The sequence below is a fragment of the Lineus longissimus genome, chromosome 6, assembly GCF_910592395.1.
Source record: "Lineus longissimus chromosome 6, tnLinLong1.2, whole genome shotgun sequence".
Taxonomy (NCBI): domain Eukaryota; kingdom Metazoa; phylum Nemertea; class Pilidiophora; order Heteronemertea; family Lineidae; genus Lineus; species Lineus longissimus.
The window spans coordinates 19,196,836-19,216,130 of record NC_088313.1 but is presented as its reverse complement, the minus strand read 5'-3'; the positions used below and the strand labels follow the sequence as shown (position 1 = coordinate 19,216,130).

The 19,295-nt window shown below is 43.0% G+C and overlaps 3 protein-coding genes across 5 annotated transcripts; 2 read left to right on the top strand and 1 right to left on the bottom strand.

Annotated features, from left to right (window-relative positions):
• Window positions 1–128: 128 nt before the first annotated feature.
• On the top strand, window positions 129–4,051 carry LOC135489831 (uncharacterized). Its single transcript, XM_064775389.1, has 4 exons — window positions 129–196; window positions 471–617; window positions 811–895; window positions 1,401–4,051. The coding sequence occupies exons 2-4, from the start codon at window positions 492–494 to the stop codon at window positions 3,134–3,136; spliced, it is 1,947 nt and encodes a 648-aa protein (XP_064631459.1). The 5' UTR covers window positions 129–196; window positions 471–491; the 3' UTR covers window positions 3,137–4,051.
• Window positions 4,052–5,598: 1,547 nt separating this feature from the next.
• LOC135489855 (delta-1-pyrroline-5-carboxylate synthase-like) lies at window positions 5,599–18,753 on the top strand. The gene is made up of 15 exons (XM_064775453.1): window positions 5,599–5,684; window positions 6,324–6,687; window positions 7,215–7,358; window positions 7,573–7,677; window positions 7,908–8,060; window positions 8,301–8,519; window positions 15,132–15,294; window positions 15,587–15,730; window positions 16,180–16,397; window positions 16,614–16,751; window positions 16,961–17,156; window positions 17,278–17,399; window positions 17,792–17,978; window positions 18,269–18,364; window positions 18,498–18,753. Exons 2-15 carry the CDS (start codon window positions 6,373–6,375, stop codon window positions 18,725–18,727), a joined length of 2,430 nt encoding a protein of 809 aa, XP_064631523.1. The 5' UTR covers window positions 5,599–5,684; window positions 6,324–6,372; the 3' UTR covers window positions 18,728–18,753.
• On the bottom strand, window positions 8,964–14,913 carry LOC135489825 (zinc finger protein 709-like). 3 transcript variants are annotated; one of them, XM_064775382.1, is made up of 4 exons: window positions 14,898–14,913; window positions 13,941–14,299; window positions 13,568–13,637; window positions 8,964–13,338 (listed from the first exon to the last, which is right to left on the bottom strand). In XM_064775382.1, exons 2-4 carry the CDS (start codon window positions 14,259–14,261, stop codon window positions 10,538–10,540), a joined length of 3,192 nt encoding a protein of 1,063 aa, XP_064631452.1. In that variant the 5' UTR covers window positions 14,262–14,299; window positions 14,898–14,913; the 3' UTR covers window positions 8,964–10,537. The 3 variants fall into 3 exon arrangements, with proteins under 3 accessions (XP_064631452.1, XP_064631451.1, XP_064631453.1); XM_064775381.1 differs by having other exon boundaries at window positions 14,817–14,904; XM_064775383.1 differs by lacking the exon at window positions 14,898–14,913 and adding an exon at window positions 14,822–14,889.
• Window positions 18,754–19,295: the final 542 nt, after the last annotated feature.

Below are 19,295 nucleotides of genomic sequence, written 5' to 3'. Positions count from 1 at the left end.
TCATATCACCCAGTCCCTTTGATTGTCCATGGTTGTGACTTTTAATACTGTGATCAACATATATGGTCCCTTTAACTCCCACAATGCAATGCACTGTGGCAGTGGCACTTTCGTCGTTATTCTGTGCACGAAATTTCGTCATTATAATTATTTTGTTGTCATGTTTAAAACCTCCATTTATTAAAAAGCTGACCTGGTAAGTTCACGTTTGATGAATGATAGTTATTCCAGAAGTTCTTAACTGCTGCTTGATAGCCTCAGATTGCAAGAAAACTGGTTTATCCATGCTTTCATGCACTACACAAATTCACAATGTTTTATGTACATGAATGTATGTACAGCGATGGCGACTTGTAAAAAGGGGATAAAAACTGTCATTTTTCTAAAAGAGGTCGAAGCAAAGATGACCGTGACAGCATGCACCCTATGCTTCATTCGTGATTTTATTTCTGAGATTAACTTTTTTCCAGGTGTGTTGGTCATCAGACAGAATGGTAATGCCACTATTGACAGTGGGTTCTCTCACCAACCATTTCAGTTGCTATGAGTACCTATGGAAACAGTGTGAGGAGAAGTCAGACGTTTGTGATGTCACAATCAAATTCGATGGCGGAGAGGTAGGAACTGCCTTGAAACACCATGCCAGGTCATGCACTTGCAGCTGAGCAGATTTGATAGCCAAAATTGAACTCTGCAGTCTTTGTCAGTCAGTCTGTCTCTCTCTTTCACTCATTCATTTCAACCATCCATGAATCGATGCAACTTTGGCAGAGGTTGTTTCCAAACTAATGTTTGCCTTTCTGATTTCAGAAATTCAAAGTTCACTGGTGTGTTCTTCTGCAGTGTCCATATTTCAAGGGGCTGTATGGCAGTGGGATGCAGGAGAAGATGTCATGTGAGTTGTTGCTTGAAAACTGAAGTTGTTGAAATATAAATACAATTGATCAGTTGTTAAAAATACTCATTGAGACCCATACACCCAATTGGGCAATATTCAACTGTTACTAAATGACTTGCCTCTTCCCTCAGACTGGCAGTTTTACATATAAACTTATATTCTTGGCCTATACTGATTGTAAAAGTGTAGTTCCTTTTCAAGTGCAAGTATCTATAATCAGTCATCAAGTGTATCAGTTATAATGGGTGATATGAATAAAGGCTAGCAAATGCTTTTACTTCAATTTTGTACAGAAAGGCCAAGTGTAAATGTACATGGAGTTTTAGATAAAAGCATTTACTACTCTTTATTCATATCACCCATTGTTCTCAATAGTTTAGACCTGGGTGTGACGGGCCAGGTTTATTTTGCCTATTTAGGAAGAAAGAGGTATGTCAAATATTTGAGATTGAAAGTAGAAATCAGCTTTTAGGAATAATTCACTCTTTCTCTTGTCTTGCAGCCATTCTGGAGTTGAATATCGTCCCTCCAGAAATTGCCAAGTTGGCCCTCAAGTTCATGTACCTTCGATCCATCAAAGCAACCCAAGACCAGTTCGGCGATCTCCTAAAAGTGGCTGACTACATTCATTTGGATGCACTCAGAGATGCCTGCACCAGACGTTTGATAAGAATTGGCATAACTGAGCAGAATTGTCTTGAAGTATACTCACTGGATGAGATGTATCATGCCAAGGATCTTCAGACTGAAGGCGAAGCTGTCTTAGTTTCACAATTTGAAAAAGTTGTGGAGGGCGAGAATATTTTGAATATTTCTGTAGATTTTTTGCTGAGTTTGTTAAGGTTTCCTGCATTGAAACGAATTCGTGCAAAGTCATTCTTTGACTTGATATTACGATGGGTCGAATTCCGTGCTGACAGAGTTGCCCACTTCCCACGCATTTTCGCTTGTTTAGACTTGAAGGATTTCCCTCTAGAGGTGCTACAGGATGAGGTTGTAGGGAACCAGCATGTGCGCAATCATGAGGTCTGCAAGCAGTTGGTCGAGGACCACCTTAAACTGATTGGAGCTGGTATATTGGACCCAGCAAATCCTGAGAAAGATGTGATATTGATTTCAGGACGAGATGTTTTAGACCACAGATTCCAGCGTGTGTTGTGTTATGGGTATGTCATAGAGGAAGACCATTGGACACAGCTTGCTCCTATACCTCATGGTCTCCAGGGCAGATTGGCTGTTGCCCAGGGGAAGGCATACATGTGCGCTGTCAACTATGAAAAGGAGCTGAAATACAAGACTTATCCGCTCCCTGATGATGACAAAAGGATGAAAGTGTTTGAATTGTCTCCAGCCAATGTACGAAAAGAATGGTTGCATATCAAAACTGAAAGTGCTGCTAGAACGTACAATGTGTTCTCAAGTACATCCAGCAGCAACGGAACTTTGATTTCTATTGGGAAGGTCAAAAACTGGGAAATTCGCCTCAAGATCTACCCAGCAGAGTATCTAAAATGGTGCTCAGAGCGTAAAACAAACCCACAGATACACCTTCCAGAAAAGATGGCTGTTTCTGTACGTTTGTTGAAAATACAAGAAGGTGATCAAAAGTGTCAGATTTCTTCATCTGTCGTCTGCTACGAGAACACAGTGTTTGCATACATCCGATTGGATCACAACAAAGAGAGAAAGAGAAGCCATGGTTATTTCTTCAACTTGGAGACAAAGACTCTTCGGAAATTTTCTGGCGGTCTTGGCATTTGGGGAGAAGTGCTTTATCTGGAGGGAAAGACAGCATATTTGGAGTCATTGGGAAACCGATTCAGTTTTGTGTGTGATATGACCGAGATGTCTTGGTTCCAATACGAACGTGGCTTGCCATACCTTCCCAAGGATCTGATAGTCAAGGAGCATGCACTTGTGAACCACGATAAAGATATGTACGCATTGTCTCTCACAGGAAGGAAAAGTCAAAGCACTAACACGCTGTATAAACTGAATCGTGAGGATTTTGTATGGATTCCAATCTCAGTCTTCCCACTCCACCCAGGTCTGAAACAACTTTCTTGTGCCATCATGAAAGTGAACAAGGTTAAGTTACGGTGCCCAGTTGATTGCAAAGACTGCCAAGCAAAGCTGAAACGACCGAAGAGGAAGCGTCAGCAGCCTGGACCTGCTGGGAACGAGCCTGAACCGAGTGACCCGCATGATCCGGACTACGATGATGATATCAATGATTGAGAAACTAGGGAGTCCACTTGATTGTAAAGACTGCCTAACAGAGCTTGTGCAAACTACACTGGTACTGGCACAACGATGTCTCCATCATCTCATTTGCAGTACCAAAACTACTTCATGCAGGATGTTATGTATCATGATATATCATATTTTTTATCAGCAAATGTAATCATGGTAACAAGAAAGAACTTCGTAACCTGTTAGTTAAGTGGAAGAAAGCACAGTTGAACCTCTTGACACCATTTGGACTGAAAAATGCTGTCTCTAATAATCTTGCTAAGAATATTAATAATGAATATAAAGATAATTGAGGTCAAATGGAAGAGAAATTACATGTTCAGGGTCAAAATCAGTGTCTTTTGTCGAGAGGGTGCCCAGTTTACAGGTGTCTCAGCTGAGCATGGTTCAACTGTATTTGGGTTTTTCAGATTTTAAACTTGCATGTTCCTAAACACTAGTGAAAATGTTGTTTATATTGTGAGGTATGTATACTTGTAAAATGTACTATGTACTGGTAACATGGGTCCTGTTTGTCGTCATGTCCCATTGCTATCTTGTGCATTCGCTCATTCAAGAAATTTTATATCTTATTTTTCAGTTATCATATTTTGCATGAGATTTGATGAATGCTTAAAGTTTTAACAGAGCATGAAGTAAATTTATCAGTTTATATGCAATGTACCTCAAAGCACCTTCTGGTACATTAGAACCTCTCTATTTAGGGTACCCTTGTGACTGTCGAATGCTCTCTTTCATAGGGAAGTGTCCTGATTACAGAGGTAAAATTGAATAGAAATTACCACTTCAGGACCAAAAAAGTGTCCTTTGATAGAGAGGGGGTCATGTTATAAGAGATATCTGTTAGAGAGGTTCCTTTATACAATGTTGTTACTTTGTCCTGCATGCATGTAAGGCCTACATGGATTTCAAAATAAATATTTTTTGATAAATTTCTATTTCCTTTACTCAGTCAGGTTCTGTTTGACTTGAATGTTGTGTCCTGAAGCTTCGTGTAAGCTTGTTCAACCAATGTCCCTGAGAAATTCCATTTGGTTGTGACACTGTCTCCTACATGCACAGATTGCTGCTAATGACAACGGTTGGTTGTGACACGCCTCAATCTCCTTGACAAGGAAAAGCCTGTTCAGCTTATGTCCCTGAGAAGCTCCATTTGGTTGTGAAACTTTCACCTTCAGACACAGATTGCTGGTAATGACAACGTTTGGTTGTGACACGCCTCAATCTCCTTGACAAGGAAAAGCCTGTTCAGCTTATGTCCCTGAGAAGCTCCATTTGGTTGTGACACTGTCTCCTTCAGACACAGATTGCTGGTAATGACAACGTTTGGTTGTGGCTCAATCTTCTTGACAAGGAAAAGCCTGTTCAAGCACTGTGCCTGAGAACCTCCAGTTGGTTGTGACACTGTCTCCTACAGGCACAGAATACTGGTTATAACAATGGTTGGTTCGGACTCTCGACAATCTCCTTGACAAGGGAAAAGCCTGTTCAAGCAGTGTCCCAGAGAAGCTCCAATTGGTTGTGACGCTGTCTATAACAGGCGCAGATTGCTAGTTATGACAGAGTTTGGTTGTGACTTATATGAGTCTCATTGGGAAGGGAAGAGCGTTTTAAAGCAATGTCCTTGAGAAGTTCCAGTTGATTGTGACGCTGTCTCTTACAGGGGCAGATTGCTGGTCATGACAACGTTTGGTTGTGATTCTTATCAATCCCATTGACAAGGAGAAAGCGCGTCCAAGCACTGTTCCTGAGAAGCTCCAGTCCGATATCAACATCAGCTTTATAACGTCATCAGATTGAAACGTCTTAATTGATCTGTAATTGTAATTCGCACGTGTTGTGGTCTATAGATCTAACAGCAATTATGCTTGCATTGATTATCCAGCGTCCTCCCTCCTCATTGGTCACATCTGTCGGCTACTCGACATGCACCACACTCATTCTAGGAGAGTGATGAAAGCATGTCAGGCTACGAAGGCCACGCGTTTAAATTCGTTCGTGTAGGTTTCCCATACACCAGTTCAACAGAAATCCCAACAACATTTTACAAACAAACGGGGAGAGAAGGTCCTCGTGACTGACAAAGTAAACCACGTTCAGATGACTTAGACCAAGAAAATGTTGAAACCATGCCTATATTCGTTCTGTCTTCAATGAGCGAACTGCCCCTAAAAAAATCTCAAGACAAAGACAAACTCGTACACTACCAGACGGTTTCAGTAGGGCGAATCAACAACACCACCAAATGCCACGTTTGAATCTAAATTGGCTCCAGTGGATGTTTCACCAACAATATAATTCAAGCCAGCCAGCGGTTTGATATCTTTCAAATGAAAAAAGTACCACGAACCAAACAATTAAAGCGTCTGGGCACATACAACTTTAGTACTAACGTCTGAAAAGAAATCTCGGGGAATTCGTGCTACCGGAGCGCGAACAATACTCAAGGGTGATGCAAGCGCACAGCTGATACTTTGAGTTGATCTGTTGACAGCAGACGACAGCCATAACTCGTCTGCTTACGGGACAAGAGGTAGGTGCAAAGATATCATTCTTCATCGTTTGCTGATCAGTGACAGTGGTTGACGTTTTAGTGATTAATTTGATTTGTCCAATTAATTTCTTCGGTTGTGACTATGACAGTTCACATAAAGTGCAACTTACTCCCTCGTGTCATGCGGGTATTGGTGTAATGTTGACAATTTAGATTTTGGAGCACCCTTGTCTCTTGCTAGGTTTATCGGTGATAATGGTCACTAAGCGCTGACGAAACATCATGACGATAGACACAAAACTAGCAATGTGTCCGTCAGTTCTCCCAGACCCCGAGACAACACTCACATGAGGGCAGTCTCTTCCCGGGCCGGGTCTCCTTCAGGTTGTAAATCCTTAATGAGAACTCGTTTACAAATATATGAGCAAGGACAATCTTTCCCAGGGAATTTGAGGACTCCTGCCTTCCAGATCCGACGGAACACCACCAAGGGACATCCACATTTGCCGAGACAGTCTCCTCCAGATTATTTTCCTAGACACAGGGGATATTAAAAGCGATCCTTAGCCCTTTCCTAATTTATCATACAAGGCCGCTCTGATAATGGAAGTCAAAGCTTCCACCTTCATCAGCATTCGACAATGACAATTCATATCAGTACAGTATATTGAATTCCAGGGAATCAATATTTGGATCCTACCAGGCCCAGATTCATCACAAGTGCATAATGATCCTCCGAATGAAGACTGGGGTCCTCACCCATATTCGCCGGACACACCTCATTCGAATCGAACCCAAAAGACGTTTCTGTCTTTCAACGAATAAACAAGGATTTCGTCTGCCATCTGCGCCCAGAACCAGCGTGGTGTGCTCTGATGTGACGCATAGAGACTTGACGACGTCTCACAAGTCGCAGCCATTCGAACACCGGAGTGACTTGCAGAATGCCAAGAGGATTGTCGTCAAGTTGGGCAGTGCTGTGATTACCAGGAATGATGAGTGCGGACTGGCCTTGGGACGTCTCGCGTCTATTGTTGAACAGGTAGGTTGTGACTTTCACTGCGTCTGCTCATCAAAACTAATAGCTCCCCTCAAGCTAGGTAAAACGTCACAATCTGACTCTGTGTTGGACGAGTAGTCGATGGGTGATATGAATAAAGACTAGCAAATGCTTTTACTTCAATTTTGTACAGAAAGGCCTAGTGTAAATGTACATGGAGGTTTAGATAAAAGCATTTGCTTGTCTTTATTCATATCACCCATTGTCTCTGCACAGCCTATGGCTGGTTGTGGCAATAAGACAGCGTCTTTGCTGTGTATGGCTGGCAGGGATCATTTCGTGTCTTTGTTGCTGGCTGTGACAGTACAGCAGCGCAATTTATTGAGACTAAGTCGCCTAAAAGCTGTGATAGCAAGATACTTTTCGTGCCATTGACTTAGTTGTGTTAGTTGACAGTACTTGTTAATTGTGGTCTGTTTTGTTCATGCAATGTGATGCGATTAGTTTGTACTAATGGCTCACCGCCTCTGTCTTCAGAAATAATAGATTTACGTTTTGTTGGAATTTAGGTGTCGGAGTTGCACAACCAAGGTAAAGAGATGCTGATGGTGACAAGCGGAGCGGTGGCATTTGGGAAGCAAAAACTGCACCAAGAGATCATGATGTCAATGAGTATGAGGCAAACTCTCAATATCAGAGAGTCGGCTAACAGGGTATGTGCATCGGGCGGACGTTAACTACACTTGTAACACCAAATGGTGCTGCCGTAAAAGGTCCGACCGTCGTGTCTGCAAGACACGTTTCCTTGTGTTCCAAACCATTTTTAACATGCAATAATGGGGGTGTGGGTTGTGGGTGTCTATGGAGACCTAGCTTTATACATCGGAGACTTTTACAGCTGCTCTGATTGTTTCTTCTCTCTTTCAGAATGGTTCCATGTTTGACGCCCGAGCTTGCGCCGCAAGTGGGATGAGTGGACTGATGGCACTCTATGAACAGCTCTTCGGGCAGTATGGGATACAGACTGCACAGGTTGTTAAAATAACCTCAGCGTATACTGGAGAGATTCTGCTTTACCAGTAACCAGTCTATATCCTGATAAAGGAGAGTTTCGGTCGTCATGGCCTGTGTCTTGCATTTCAGGCGAGGATCAGACAGTCTTGTCCCCAACATTACAGTTCTGTCCAAACTTGTTCGATTTCGAATGGGTGCGTCTTAGCTGACGAAGAGTGTACCTATAAAAAGTTACTTTTATAATTCAGGTCTTGGTGAACAAGTCGGACTTCAGGGATGATCTGGTAAGACAGAACCTGAGCGGGACGTTATCCGAATTGCTCCGGTTTCGGATAGTCCCCATCCTCAATACCAACGACGCTGTTGCTCCTCCACCGGCCAAGGATTCTGATTTGCAAGGTGTAAGTTTATATGTGAAGGATTTGCAACAGGTGGCGAATACCTGCCGAAAAGGATGGCGAATACTTCGTCTTCATGAGGCCAAGATATCTGAAACTGAAGCGAATACTTTTGAAGACCTGCAAGAGGATAATTTGTGACAGAAGGCTGGACAGTACCAACAGACTTCCATATGAAGTGAGAAACGATCTGCTATCTTGCAGTTACCCAATTCCGACATATTCTTTTAAAACTTCCTTCAGGTCATCAGCATACAGGACAACGACGCCCTTGCAGCCCGTCTAGCCTTTGAAGTCAAAGCAGATCTACTTATGTTGATGACGGACGTCGATGGGTTGTATAGCAGTCCACCAGGGGAGGAAGGCTCCCGTCTTTTGCATACATACTCACCTCTGGAGGAGACCGGCAGTATAGTCTACGGACAGAAGTCTCGAGTCGGATTGGGAGGGATGGACTCCAAGGTAGGGATCAGGGGCCTCCATAAAATACTTCAGGGGGACCAACCAATTGACCAGTGGGCGACCTTTTCAAGATGTTCACTTTAATTTGCATGTGCACAGCGCGGATGATGCGTTTTTAGGCAGTTGAATAGAGACAGCTGAGGTTGTGACATTGTCCCTGGTGTAACCATTTGGGTGGAGACAACTGTCTCTGTACCATTGGTGCCGAGGAGGCCAGATTGTGACATAATTCCTGAACCTGGTTGAGCTAGGACAGAGGTAAGGTTAAGACTGTCCTTGCTTGGTTGTGACACAAGCTACCCTCTTTCACGAATATCTGCCAGATCAACAGGAGAAAACAGGTAATAGGTAGAGGTGTTGACTGCAGCATGGGCCTACCCAGTTTGAATCAGATATCAAGATGTACAACAGATGAGGAAGAACTGAGTTGATAGTAATCATTTTTATTTCCACTATATCTTACTACATATACCAAGGCTCACATCATGATAAAAACTATTTCTTAGATTCAAATTTCATTGGTCTTCCGACAAGGTTGCATTGCTAATCAATGAGGATAGGCCTAACTTGGTGAAGGACCAATAGAATTAGAACTTTGTCCATGACAATGAAGAGGTTGAAATTAAAACTGGATACATTGATATCTACATAATATTGTCATTTCTAAGGGGCAAAAAACTGCTTTTGCTAAAGGAATCCAATCTCTGAAAAATTGTAATCAGGCCAGCGAGGCTTTTATTTTTTACAACAAATACACCCATCCAAGGTGAATTAACACTGAAACATTTTGAAATAGTCACATTTCAGACATATTTTCCCAATTAAATTCATTGAGGCATGATTGACTGATGACTATTTGAAGCTTGTGCAGACATTCTCAGACACTTGATAATGATTCCATGATTAAACACAACAAATTTAAGCAATTACAAAAGAACAGGTATCATCAAGAATTGATCAATTCTTGGTCTCATCAACACAAAGACAAGAATATTTTTTTCAGCAAACCTCAAGAAGGTTTATATAGGAATGAGCTCTTTACATGAAGAAAAGTTATGCTAATTGCAGCCTACCCAGAATTCATTACCAGCTTCACACAGACCATGTGAACATCACAAAATACAAGCCCACAATAACTCATACTGTGGTACTACATTGAAAGCACAAAGAACATTCTCCAAATGATTTAGTTTCAGAAATGAACAACATGTACATGTACTGTGATATTTCTGGTCAATGTAGTCATTGTGCACACATAACCCAGCCTTAGAACTCGAACTTAAAAATATTCTGCAAAATATGTACACTTTTAGTTTTACTAGAGAAATATCATAACAATAATATGTTTACAGTAAACCTCAATCATATTTACATAATTTTCCATATAACCCCTTGTACATCAATTGCTTGTTGTTCATACATGTATGTACTCTCAATTCGTAGATTATTTCTTAGTTGAAACAAGCCTTGTTGGCAAACTGTAGTCAGTTTTAAAACCTCCCATTAACAATACCTATACCACCACTAAGATCCCACCCAAGACCATGAAATGGAAAGGCACTGATGATATTCCCCAAATTCATTCCAATGAGAAACAAGCCACACATGTAAATGGGCAAAGTTTCGCACAGCTAACACAAATAAAAATACATTGATTTATATACAAATTCATGGGAATGTTGTACACACAATAAGGCCACTGTTGACCAACAACTAAAAAAGCATCACACAAACAAGTGATCTTGGTGGAGTTGTTATTCTTGTTCATCGATATTAACTAGATAAAAAGTTATCTACATGAGATAGGAAGTGGAGATTACAGGATCCATAACAAGTGGAAGAGGACATGAAGATAATGCGAAGCCTACAACACATATTAAGATGCGCTCTTCACCACCAACTTGAGTTTACCAAGTCACTTGATACACTGCACAGTGAGGAGTTCCTACTGAGGTTATGTTTGAACAAATTCCTTTGAAGTTGACCTCACACACTGAATACAACGTTCAAAATCAACTCTAAGGTTTGGGTACCGAGAGTATAATCACCTTAGAATTATCTGGTAAGTCATGCAAAGAACTTCCAGAATTGTCAAAATTTTGATTAAACGCGGTCATGATGTTACTTATTTGCTGATGAAGTGCCGTCACGTTGTGTTCACCGGAATCAGTAACTTCAACTTCGTTTATAACTTGTTCATAAGCGGGGTCAGTCATGATATGTTCCTGCTGCTGGATGTACCCCTCGTGTTGCTGGCGTAAGCTGGAGTGAACCATCTCAGGACTGGGACCTTGCTCTACTTGTTTCTGAACGTATGTGGGACTTGTCATAACATGTTGCGGTTGAGATATCTGGGCATACGTCCTGCTACTCATGTTATGATCTGGTGGTATGAATGGCGTATCTTCTTCCCTCTGCATTTGTTGTGTTGGACTTCTCATAACCCTCGGCAAGGGTGGTAAAGATAGATTATTCTTCTCTGGGCTTAGATTCATGATTTCATCATAACTCGGAATAGCGTTTTGAGATTTATGTGGACTTTGACGATAGGTGGCATCCGGTCTTGATCCTTGCGACACCATAATCTGGCCAGGAGGGGATGTCTGGTCCATCGCACCTCCTTGGTTATCCTGACCTACCATTCCAGACATGCCTGAGCTAGGTCGAGCATTTGGGTCCAATATACTCATGCTCGGGGCACCAGGGGGAGCCTGGCCTAACGCAGTTACAATACTCTGATGCAATGCATTGACAGTGCTAGCCAGACTATTGCACCGTGCATTCAAGCTAGAACCAGTGCCCTGCGGAACAGCTACATCTCGGTCAAAACTTTTATCAAGATCTCTTGGCGCAGCTGCAAGTTTTTCATAACTTCTGTTCACAGGTACGTTTTCGTTATTTGACCCAGCAGGCAGCATCTTTCCAACACGTTTCTCAACACTCTTCTGTTCGATCTTGAGCCTCTTGATGCGTTTCTTCTCGAATATCTCGTCCATGTCATCCACTTCAAGCGGCGCATTCACATCGTAATGACTTTGTTCATGCTTTGCCAACAGATGACGCCATGAGAAAGACTTATCACATCTTTCACATTTATATGGTTTGGTGCCCATGTGAGTGTGCTCGTGGGTTCGGCACGCACCTCGCTGGTTGAAGGCCTTATCGCAATGACGGCATTTATATGGTTTGGCACCGGTGTGGATGCGCTCATGTTCCGTCAGATTCGCTTTCTTTGTAAAGCGTTTATCACAGAACCCACACGAATGGGGTTTCTCGCCAGTGTGAAGTAATTCATGAATCATGCAATGCTGATGCCAAGTGAAGCGTTTTTCACAATATTGACATTGGAAACGTTTGACCTCGGAGTGGCTATGCTCGTGCCGCGTTAGGGTACTCTGATCAGTCACCGCTTTCCCGCAATATTTACAAATGAATGGCTTTTCACCAGTATGCAACCTCTCATGGCGGATCAAGGAACGATTCTCGGTAAAACCCTTCATACAGAACTTACATTTGAATGGACGTTCACCTGTGTGGCGTCTCTCATGCATCTGCAGTGCCGCCTTTTGACGGAATGCTTTACCACAATCTTCTACTGTGCATTTATAATCGCGCACATCCGAGTGTATACGCAAGTGTAGATACACCGAACCTGCAGAGGAAAACTTCTTGCCACAGATCTTACAAGGGAAAGGGGTCTCACCTGTGTGTGTGCGTAAATGAACATTACAGGCTGAACTCGTGGAAAACCCTTTCTCACATATTTTGCATTTGAAGGGTTTTTCACCAGTGTGGACTCGTTCATGCCGGTTTAAACTTGCCTGATCAATAAACATCTTGCCACAGTATTTACACATGAAATGTTTCTCACCGAGATGGCGCCGTTCGTGCTTTTCGAATGTTGATTTATCTTTTAGAGTCTTGCCGCAATGTTTACATAAATACTCAGCCGGGTGGACCTCCTTTGTGTGGCGCTTCAGCTGATTCTTCTTCTGAAACTCCTGACCACACTCTCCCTGCAGACATTTGAAGACTACAGGATCGCCTGTAGGGGCTTTTGGATCCGTATGTGTCCTGTTGTGTTTCTTCAAAGCGCGGAGCTCATCAAAGACTTCCTCACAGTCCATGCATCTGTAAGGCTTTTCATGCATCTTCTCATGTGAATTCAAACTTCGCCAGTCAACAAATCCTTCCTGGCACAATATGCACTTGTAAGGCACCTCATCGCCGTGTGTCTGAATGTGCACATCATATCGCCTTTTCCCGATGAATACCTTGCTACAGTAGTGACATTCATAGGTCAAGTCTAGCCCATGAACAATACTGTGTTGCTTCAGAGCCGCTTTACTTCTAAACGCTTCATCACAGCTATCACACGGATACTTTGTGTGAGACTTTTCATGTTTCTCTAAATCTGCCGATGATTTGAAACTTTTGTCGCAATGCTGGCATTTTAAATTTTCAACCTTTTTTGGATACTTAACAACATCCTCAGTATCAACACCAGCTTTCTTTTTAGGAGTTGCATTCTTCCGCCTCCCAGACTTAGGTTTTTCAGCTTTGTCGGGTTTTTTAGTCACAACAACAAGTTTATTCTTCTGAGAACGGCCACGGCGCAGAGTTATTTTGTTAGTCTCCTTGGCCTGTTTCATACTCCGTTCACGAGCTTCTACTAGGTAAGTATCATAATTGCCTAGGTCTTGGAGATTGTTTGGGTGCATCATGTAGCCAACTGGAGGAGACGCCATTCCCGGGAATACTGGGAATGCACTAGGAAACGCAGGAGGACCGGCAGGAGTCAGCATGACAGGCCATGGGTCTGCAAGACACAAATATGCAACTTGATAAAGGACAATACTGCACTGAAAAACATTGATAGTAACATGACTGAGTTAGGCACTTATGTTATTAGTGTGACGACATGTAACTCTTTTGATACCTCTTACTGTGACATCAGAGTAGTTTGTTACAAAAACCTCTGCACTGATTGTACTTAGTAATTCTTAAGTTTAAAATTTATACTATTGTAACATGCTTGTAGCACTCACCAGATTTGTCTTCTTTAGTTTCCTTGGTGACTTCTGGTTTATTTGAGCTGGATACCTCATCAGATGTGGCCTGAAAGAATACACCCAAGTTTAACAGCATGTTAACTTCACTATTCAAATACTGCTTAGTTCTTACTGGTACATGAAGTTATATATGTATGACATGTTCCTAGCTCAGAGTGAAGATTTTGTTGGGGCAGAAGAGAAGACTTCATGTAAGACTCAGACAAGAGATGAAGAGTAGAACATTAAAACATGATTTTCCCATGAACAAAGCATTTTTCAGTGGAAGATGAATCGGTTATCAAAGTTCTACATATAATATTTATTCATTGTTTGAAAAATGACACCCTTCATCACATGAAGTACTTACGCCCACTTTCTTCGACAGATCAATCACTTGCTCTCCATCTGCTGTTGCTGGCAGGTTTTTCAGAGATTCAAATGGATCTTCCATTTGCGGGCCTGCATTTGAAAGCTGGGCAGAGGTGGCTTTATCTCCATCTTTATTTTTTGTTGCATCATTTTCTGATTCCACTTTGACAGAGACGACGGGGATTTCTGATTCATCCAGGTCATCAGTGGTGTTCATGTGCTCAGCATCTCCAGTCGGGGTCGACCGGTTTGTTTCGAGTTCAAACTCTTCTGCCTCTGCTTTGACTTCACTGATAGAATCACCCTGTCCCTGTTCCATCACTCAAATTGTGAAATGAACAATGGGTCAAGAAGCCTCTGCAAAAGAAAGTTGACAATAAATAATAATAATGGTGAAAATGGTTGAGAAAACCTTTCCTCCCAAGGCCTAGGGTCTTTAGTAAGGGAACAAAGAATAACCAGACATAAAAAGCTTGAAATAAATATCAGAGCAGGCAAGTCATTTCTTTTTTGAGACACCATGTCCATGATGATGCCAGTGTACATCCTGTATAAAATGTACACACGGTTCAGGGTGTCTCAAAAAAGAGCAAAAGAAATTGTTCCTACTTTTTCCCGACTCTTATCTAAAGCTACTGGCACCGATATATTTGACCACCAGTTGCCCGAGATGGCTCATGTAGGCGTGTATCCATTGCATGCACTCAAACATGTAACAACATGAAAAATGTGCTGCAATTCTCGAATATACAAAAGCCGATATTCGCTCCCCAGGCCCCCAAGTTTCAGCTCAAATTTTCCAAGCATCCGATATTTTGGGGACAAAAGTAAGTATTGAATGCATAGTTGATGACTTTAAGAACCGAAATATCACCGTACTATCACCAGATGTATGGTTCTATTTGGTAAAAATTGGTTTAAATCGAGAAAATTTTAATAAATGCGGAAGAATTACTTTCGTCAGCTTGTACATAGTCGAAGTACCACAGACGCAGCGGTTCTACGAGTCTGCGATAGATGGCGAGGGAGTTGTAATTTGTGGCGGGAGATTTAAAATTGCGCTTCAGGGTTGGGCGAAACCTGGGGCGAAACCGGGGCGAAACACGAAAATACCGAAAAAAAACCCCTTACAATTAATGAAATAAACCCACGACATCTAATCATGGATGTATATTTTAACCTTCTTTAGGTGACTGCTGCTACTTGGGCGCTCAAGAATGGAACATCAGTTGTAATATGTAACGGGGCGCCGTCCAATACCATCATAGATACTGTAGGAGGGAGAAAAATCGGGACATTTTTCACACCGACCCAGCAGACCGGGGCTCCCGTAGAATTACAGGCCATGCAAGGTAGGGTGACTTCGTGGATCAGTCCGTTAAACGTAGGCTGAGATTTGTTTGAAGAAAACGAGCAAAGTCTTCTTGGCGCTTCCCTTGACGCTGAAAATGTATAGCGACGTCAGTCACATTCACTTCGTAAACTTTCATCATTCAATGGCACAACCTCCTTGCAGTGCATTATTCATACCAGGAGATTTTTACACAGACAAATAGGACTGCCAACTGCTAGTCTCATTCAACCAAGGCATCACTAAGCGAAAGTGGTTAATAGTCCTCGGCTTCATTTTTTGATATTTTCCAGCACGCGACGGTGGCCGTGTCCTCCAGTCGCTGACGGCGCAGCAAAGAGCAGACATCATCTACAGGCTCGCTGACCTGCTCCTCGAAAGGCAGACCGAGATCATGAACGCCAATGAGAAAGACTTGGAAGCTGCCAGAAAGGAAGGTACGTGGTGGGACTCTCGGAAGGATCATAACTTAAACTGTTTCGTCTCCGTGCCCTTCAGCACGACACCTGACTCTACATGCTTTTCCCACCGGGGTAACGAAGTAGGGTATCAAACTTGCCTGTGAAGTTGACTAGGGGTGGACCAGCACTTGAACTGAAACTGGGACACTGATGTCATACTAGTAAGCCATTTAACGGCTACGGCAGTATAGCCCAGCCAGCAGGCTAACTCTAACTATAGTTCTGACAGAAAGATTCTATGACGAATTTTCGTCAGTACTGTCTACGTGATTGTGAACACACCAGAGAGGGATCTTAGGCTACGTTCAAACATACATGACATAATGGGCAACACCTTCTTCCCCAACACTACTATCCCTCTGACATCACCAGTCCTTAAACTTACACTCTGCTCCGAACGTGAATCCAATCATGTGGCGTTACAGGTGTCTCCGGACCACTTTTGTCCCGTCTGTCCCTGAACGCAGCCAAACTTCACAACCTGGCCACTGGACTCCGCCAGATAGCGGACAGTTCTCACCAAAACATTGGCCGGGTGGTGCGGAGGACCCAGATAGCTGATGGAATGGAGCTGCGACAGGTCACAGTCCCTCTGGGGGTTGTCCTCGTCATATTCGAATCAAGACCAGATTGTCTGCCCCAGGTAAGAGCAAAGTCCTTTCACTGTTCTCAGTCGTGTTGTGGCTGTGGCTGGGGTTGCGCATGGAGGACAGAATGGTCTGGCCAAGTTTATAGTCCCATTTGGCAGCATAGTTTTAGTATGAAACATTGTGACAAGTGCCATCGATCGAAAAGAAGTTGGGATAGGTTGCTGTCTTTTCAACAAAACCCAACTGAGTAATTGATATCTATATTTCAGGTTGCTGCCTTGGCGATCAGTAGCGGTAACGGTCTCCTGTTGAAGGGAGGCAAAGAAGCCTACTACAGCAATCGTATGCTACACCAGATCGTCCAAGACGCGCTGTCTACTCATGTGACGAGGGACACTATTGCTCTGGTAAGTACAACATTCACATCTCAATGAATAGCGAAGATGGGTCTTGGACAGTTGGACATGCGGCATACTTCTCTATTTCTTTCTTTTTTGACGAGACGCCGTAAAGGACCTAATATAGAGCGTCGAACAGACTACCTTCTGGATATGACACTCTTAATCTATGCATCTTCCTTTCGAGAACTCCCAGGCATGTTCCTTTTCCTCTCCAGGTGAGCAGCCGCGAGGACATCCACGATCTAATGCAGATGAACGAGTACATTGACCTGGTCATCCCGCGCGGCTCCACCTCTCTAGTGCAGCAGATACAGAAGGAAAGTCAGGGGATACCGGTCCTCGGCCACAGCGAAGGCATTTGTCATGTCTTTGTAGACAAGGATGCTGATATTGAAATGGCGATGAAGATTGGTAAGCTTTACGTTTAATGGCGATAAATCTAAAGCTGGTACTTTATTTCAATTGGCGCCAAAGACTGCACAACGCATGCCGATGGCTTTAGGTCCCACGCAAGTTTTCTTTACCATTTCAGTTCGCGACGCCAAGTGTGACTACCCGGCTGCGTGTAATGCTTTAGAAACTCTGCTCATCCACGAAGACCTGCTTAGGACGGATTTCTTTGATGCTGTATGTGACGTCTTCCAAAAAGAAGGGGTACGTCAAATTGTCTCTCAGTCTCAGTCAACCTTGGCGTTTCCAATGAGGGTCGTTGCACTTGAAGTCATCAACTTATTTCGTGCCGTTATAACATTATAATCGATGTGAGACTGCATGGAAGGTGTCTGGCGCACACCGTCCGCATTCGACTACGTGATACTTTTCGCCATATGCAGGCAGTTGTTCTGATAACGCACTGATGTTTGAGGAGATTACGGTCCAGGCTAACTGCTCTGTTTCAGAATTCCTTTTATTGCAAAACCCGCACAACCGACCCTGTGGATGTGGCAACATACCGCATTTATCCAGAAGGGTATAAACATGTAATTGAAAAATGTTATTGCGATGTCGCACAGATGCTGAACTACTAGTATATCTATTCGTATTAGGTGAAGATCCACGCTGGTCCAAGACTGTCCAATGTGCTAAAGTTCCCGCCGCCAGTGGCCAAACGAATGAAGTACGAGTATGGTGGGTTAGAATGCGCCGTGGAGGTTGTTAGGAATGTTGACGATGCCGTGGACCACATTCACAAATACGGCAGCTCACACACTGACGTCATTGTTACGAAAAATGGTAAGCAGCTGCTGAAGAGCACTTCAAGAATTAAAAAGACCCTCCTCTATCGTGGATATCTTGGAACGGAACGAACTCTCAGCAAAACACAGTTGTGTCTGACCATTTTCTGATAGTGGTGAGGGCGCCAACTGGGACCAACTTGCCGCCCTCTAAGATCAAAGTGGAACCTCACAGGTTAACTCATGTACAAGATGACGGCACTATAAATGACAATCAAGGGCTTCCAGCAGGAAGGTCGCCGAAAATCCTACACCCAATGACTGAACCAATCTTTCTCTTGTTTTCAGACACAGTTGCGGAGCGATTTCTCCAAGCTGTGGACAGTGCATGTGTCTTCCATAACGCCAGCACAAGATTTGCAGATGGATACAGATTTGGATTGGGTAGGCGTCTAAACTTAACTCAATGCACATCTTGATAACGGCAGCGTGCCTCTCGATTAACAGTAAGGCGCATCCTTAATAAGGCAAAATGTCTAAAGGGATTCTTTCTAGTAAATTTTTTCACCTTCTGTAGGTGCAGAGGTTGGTATCAGCACCGGACGGATCCATGCCCGGGGTCCAGTTGGCGTGGAAGGTCTGCTGACGACCAAATGGACCATGAGAGGCAGCGGCCAAGCTGCCAGCGACTTCAGCGAAACAGGTGGTTTGGCGTATTTACATCAGAAACTCCCAATTGATGGCGGGGGTGAGTCAACGTCCGAGAGTGATGGGGAGCATCCAGTCAGGAAAGGAGGAACGATGTGACCATTATGAGGCAGCCACTCCTGAATAGAACTGACAAATGAATACGCACATTTTCTCTTTCAAGTGGCGTGTTCGGTTAAATCCGAATCAATGGAAAACCATATGCTTACAGGTAGCGGACATACGGAGTTCATTAGTTGGCTCGTGAATACCCTTGACTTTCTCGGAGACAATTCTTGACATGAATTTGAGAAAAACTCTTTTTATCTTAAACGATCAACATTCAATACCTAGTCTTGAAGCAATCATTTGTATTCAACAAGCAGTGTTATTTGTCAAAACCTTATATTCAAACAAGGAAGCAGATTGTAGTGCCATATTTTCGATACCATCCTGAACCCTATGGTCTTTACTCCCTCTGGACATAGCCGGGGTTGATAAGATGCAACAACCTAGGTGGTCAAGATGTGTCGATACATGTATTTCGAGACTCAAGTTGAAAGTACATAATGATCAAATTATAGTGACAAAGTATTCCATTAAACTGATAACAGGTCCATTATATTATGCAACACTAGGATATTAGATTATCGCAATCACACTTCTTGATATTATTCACGGATTTGGT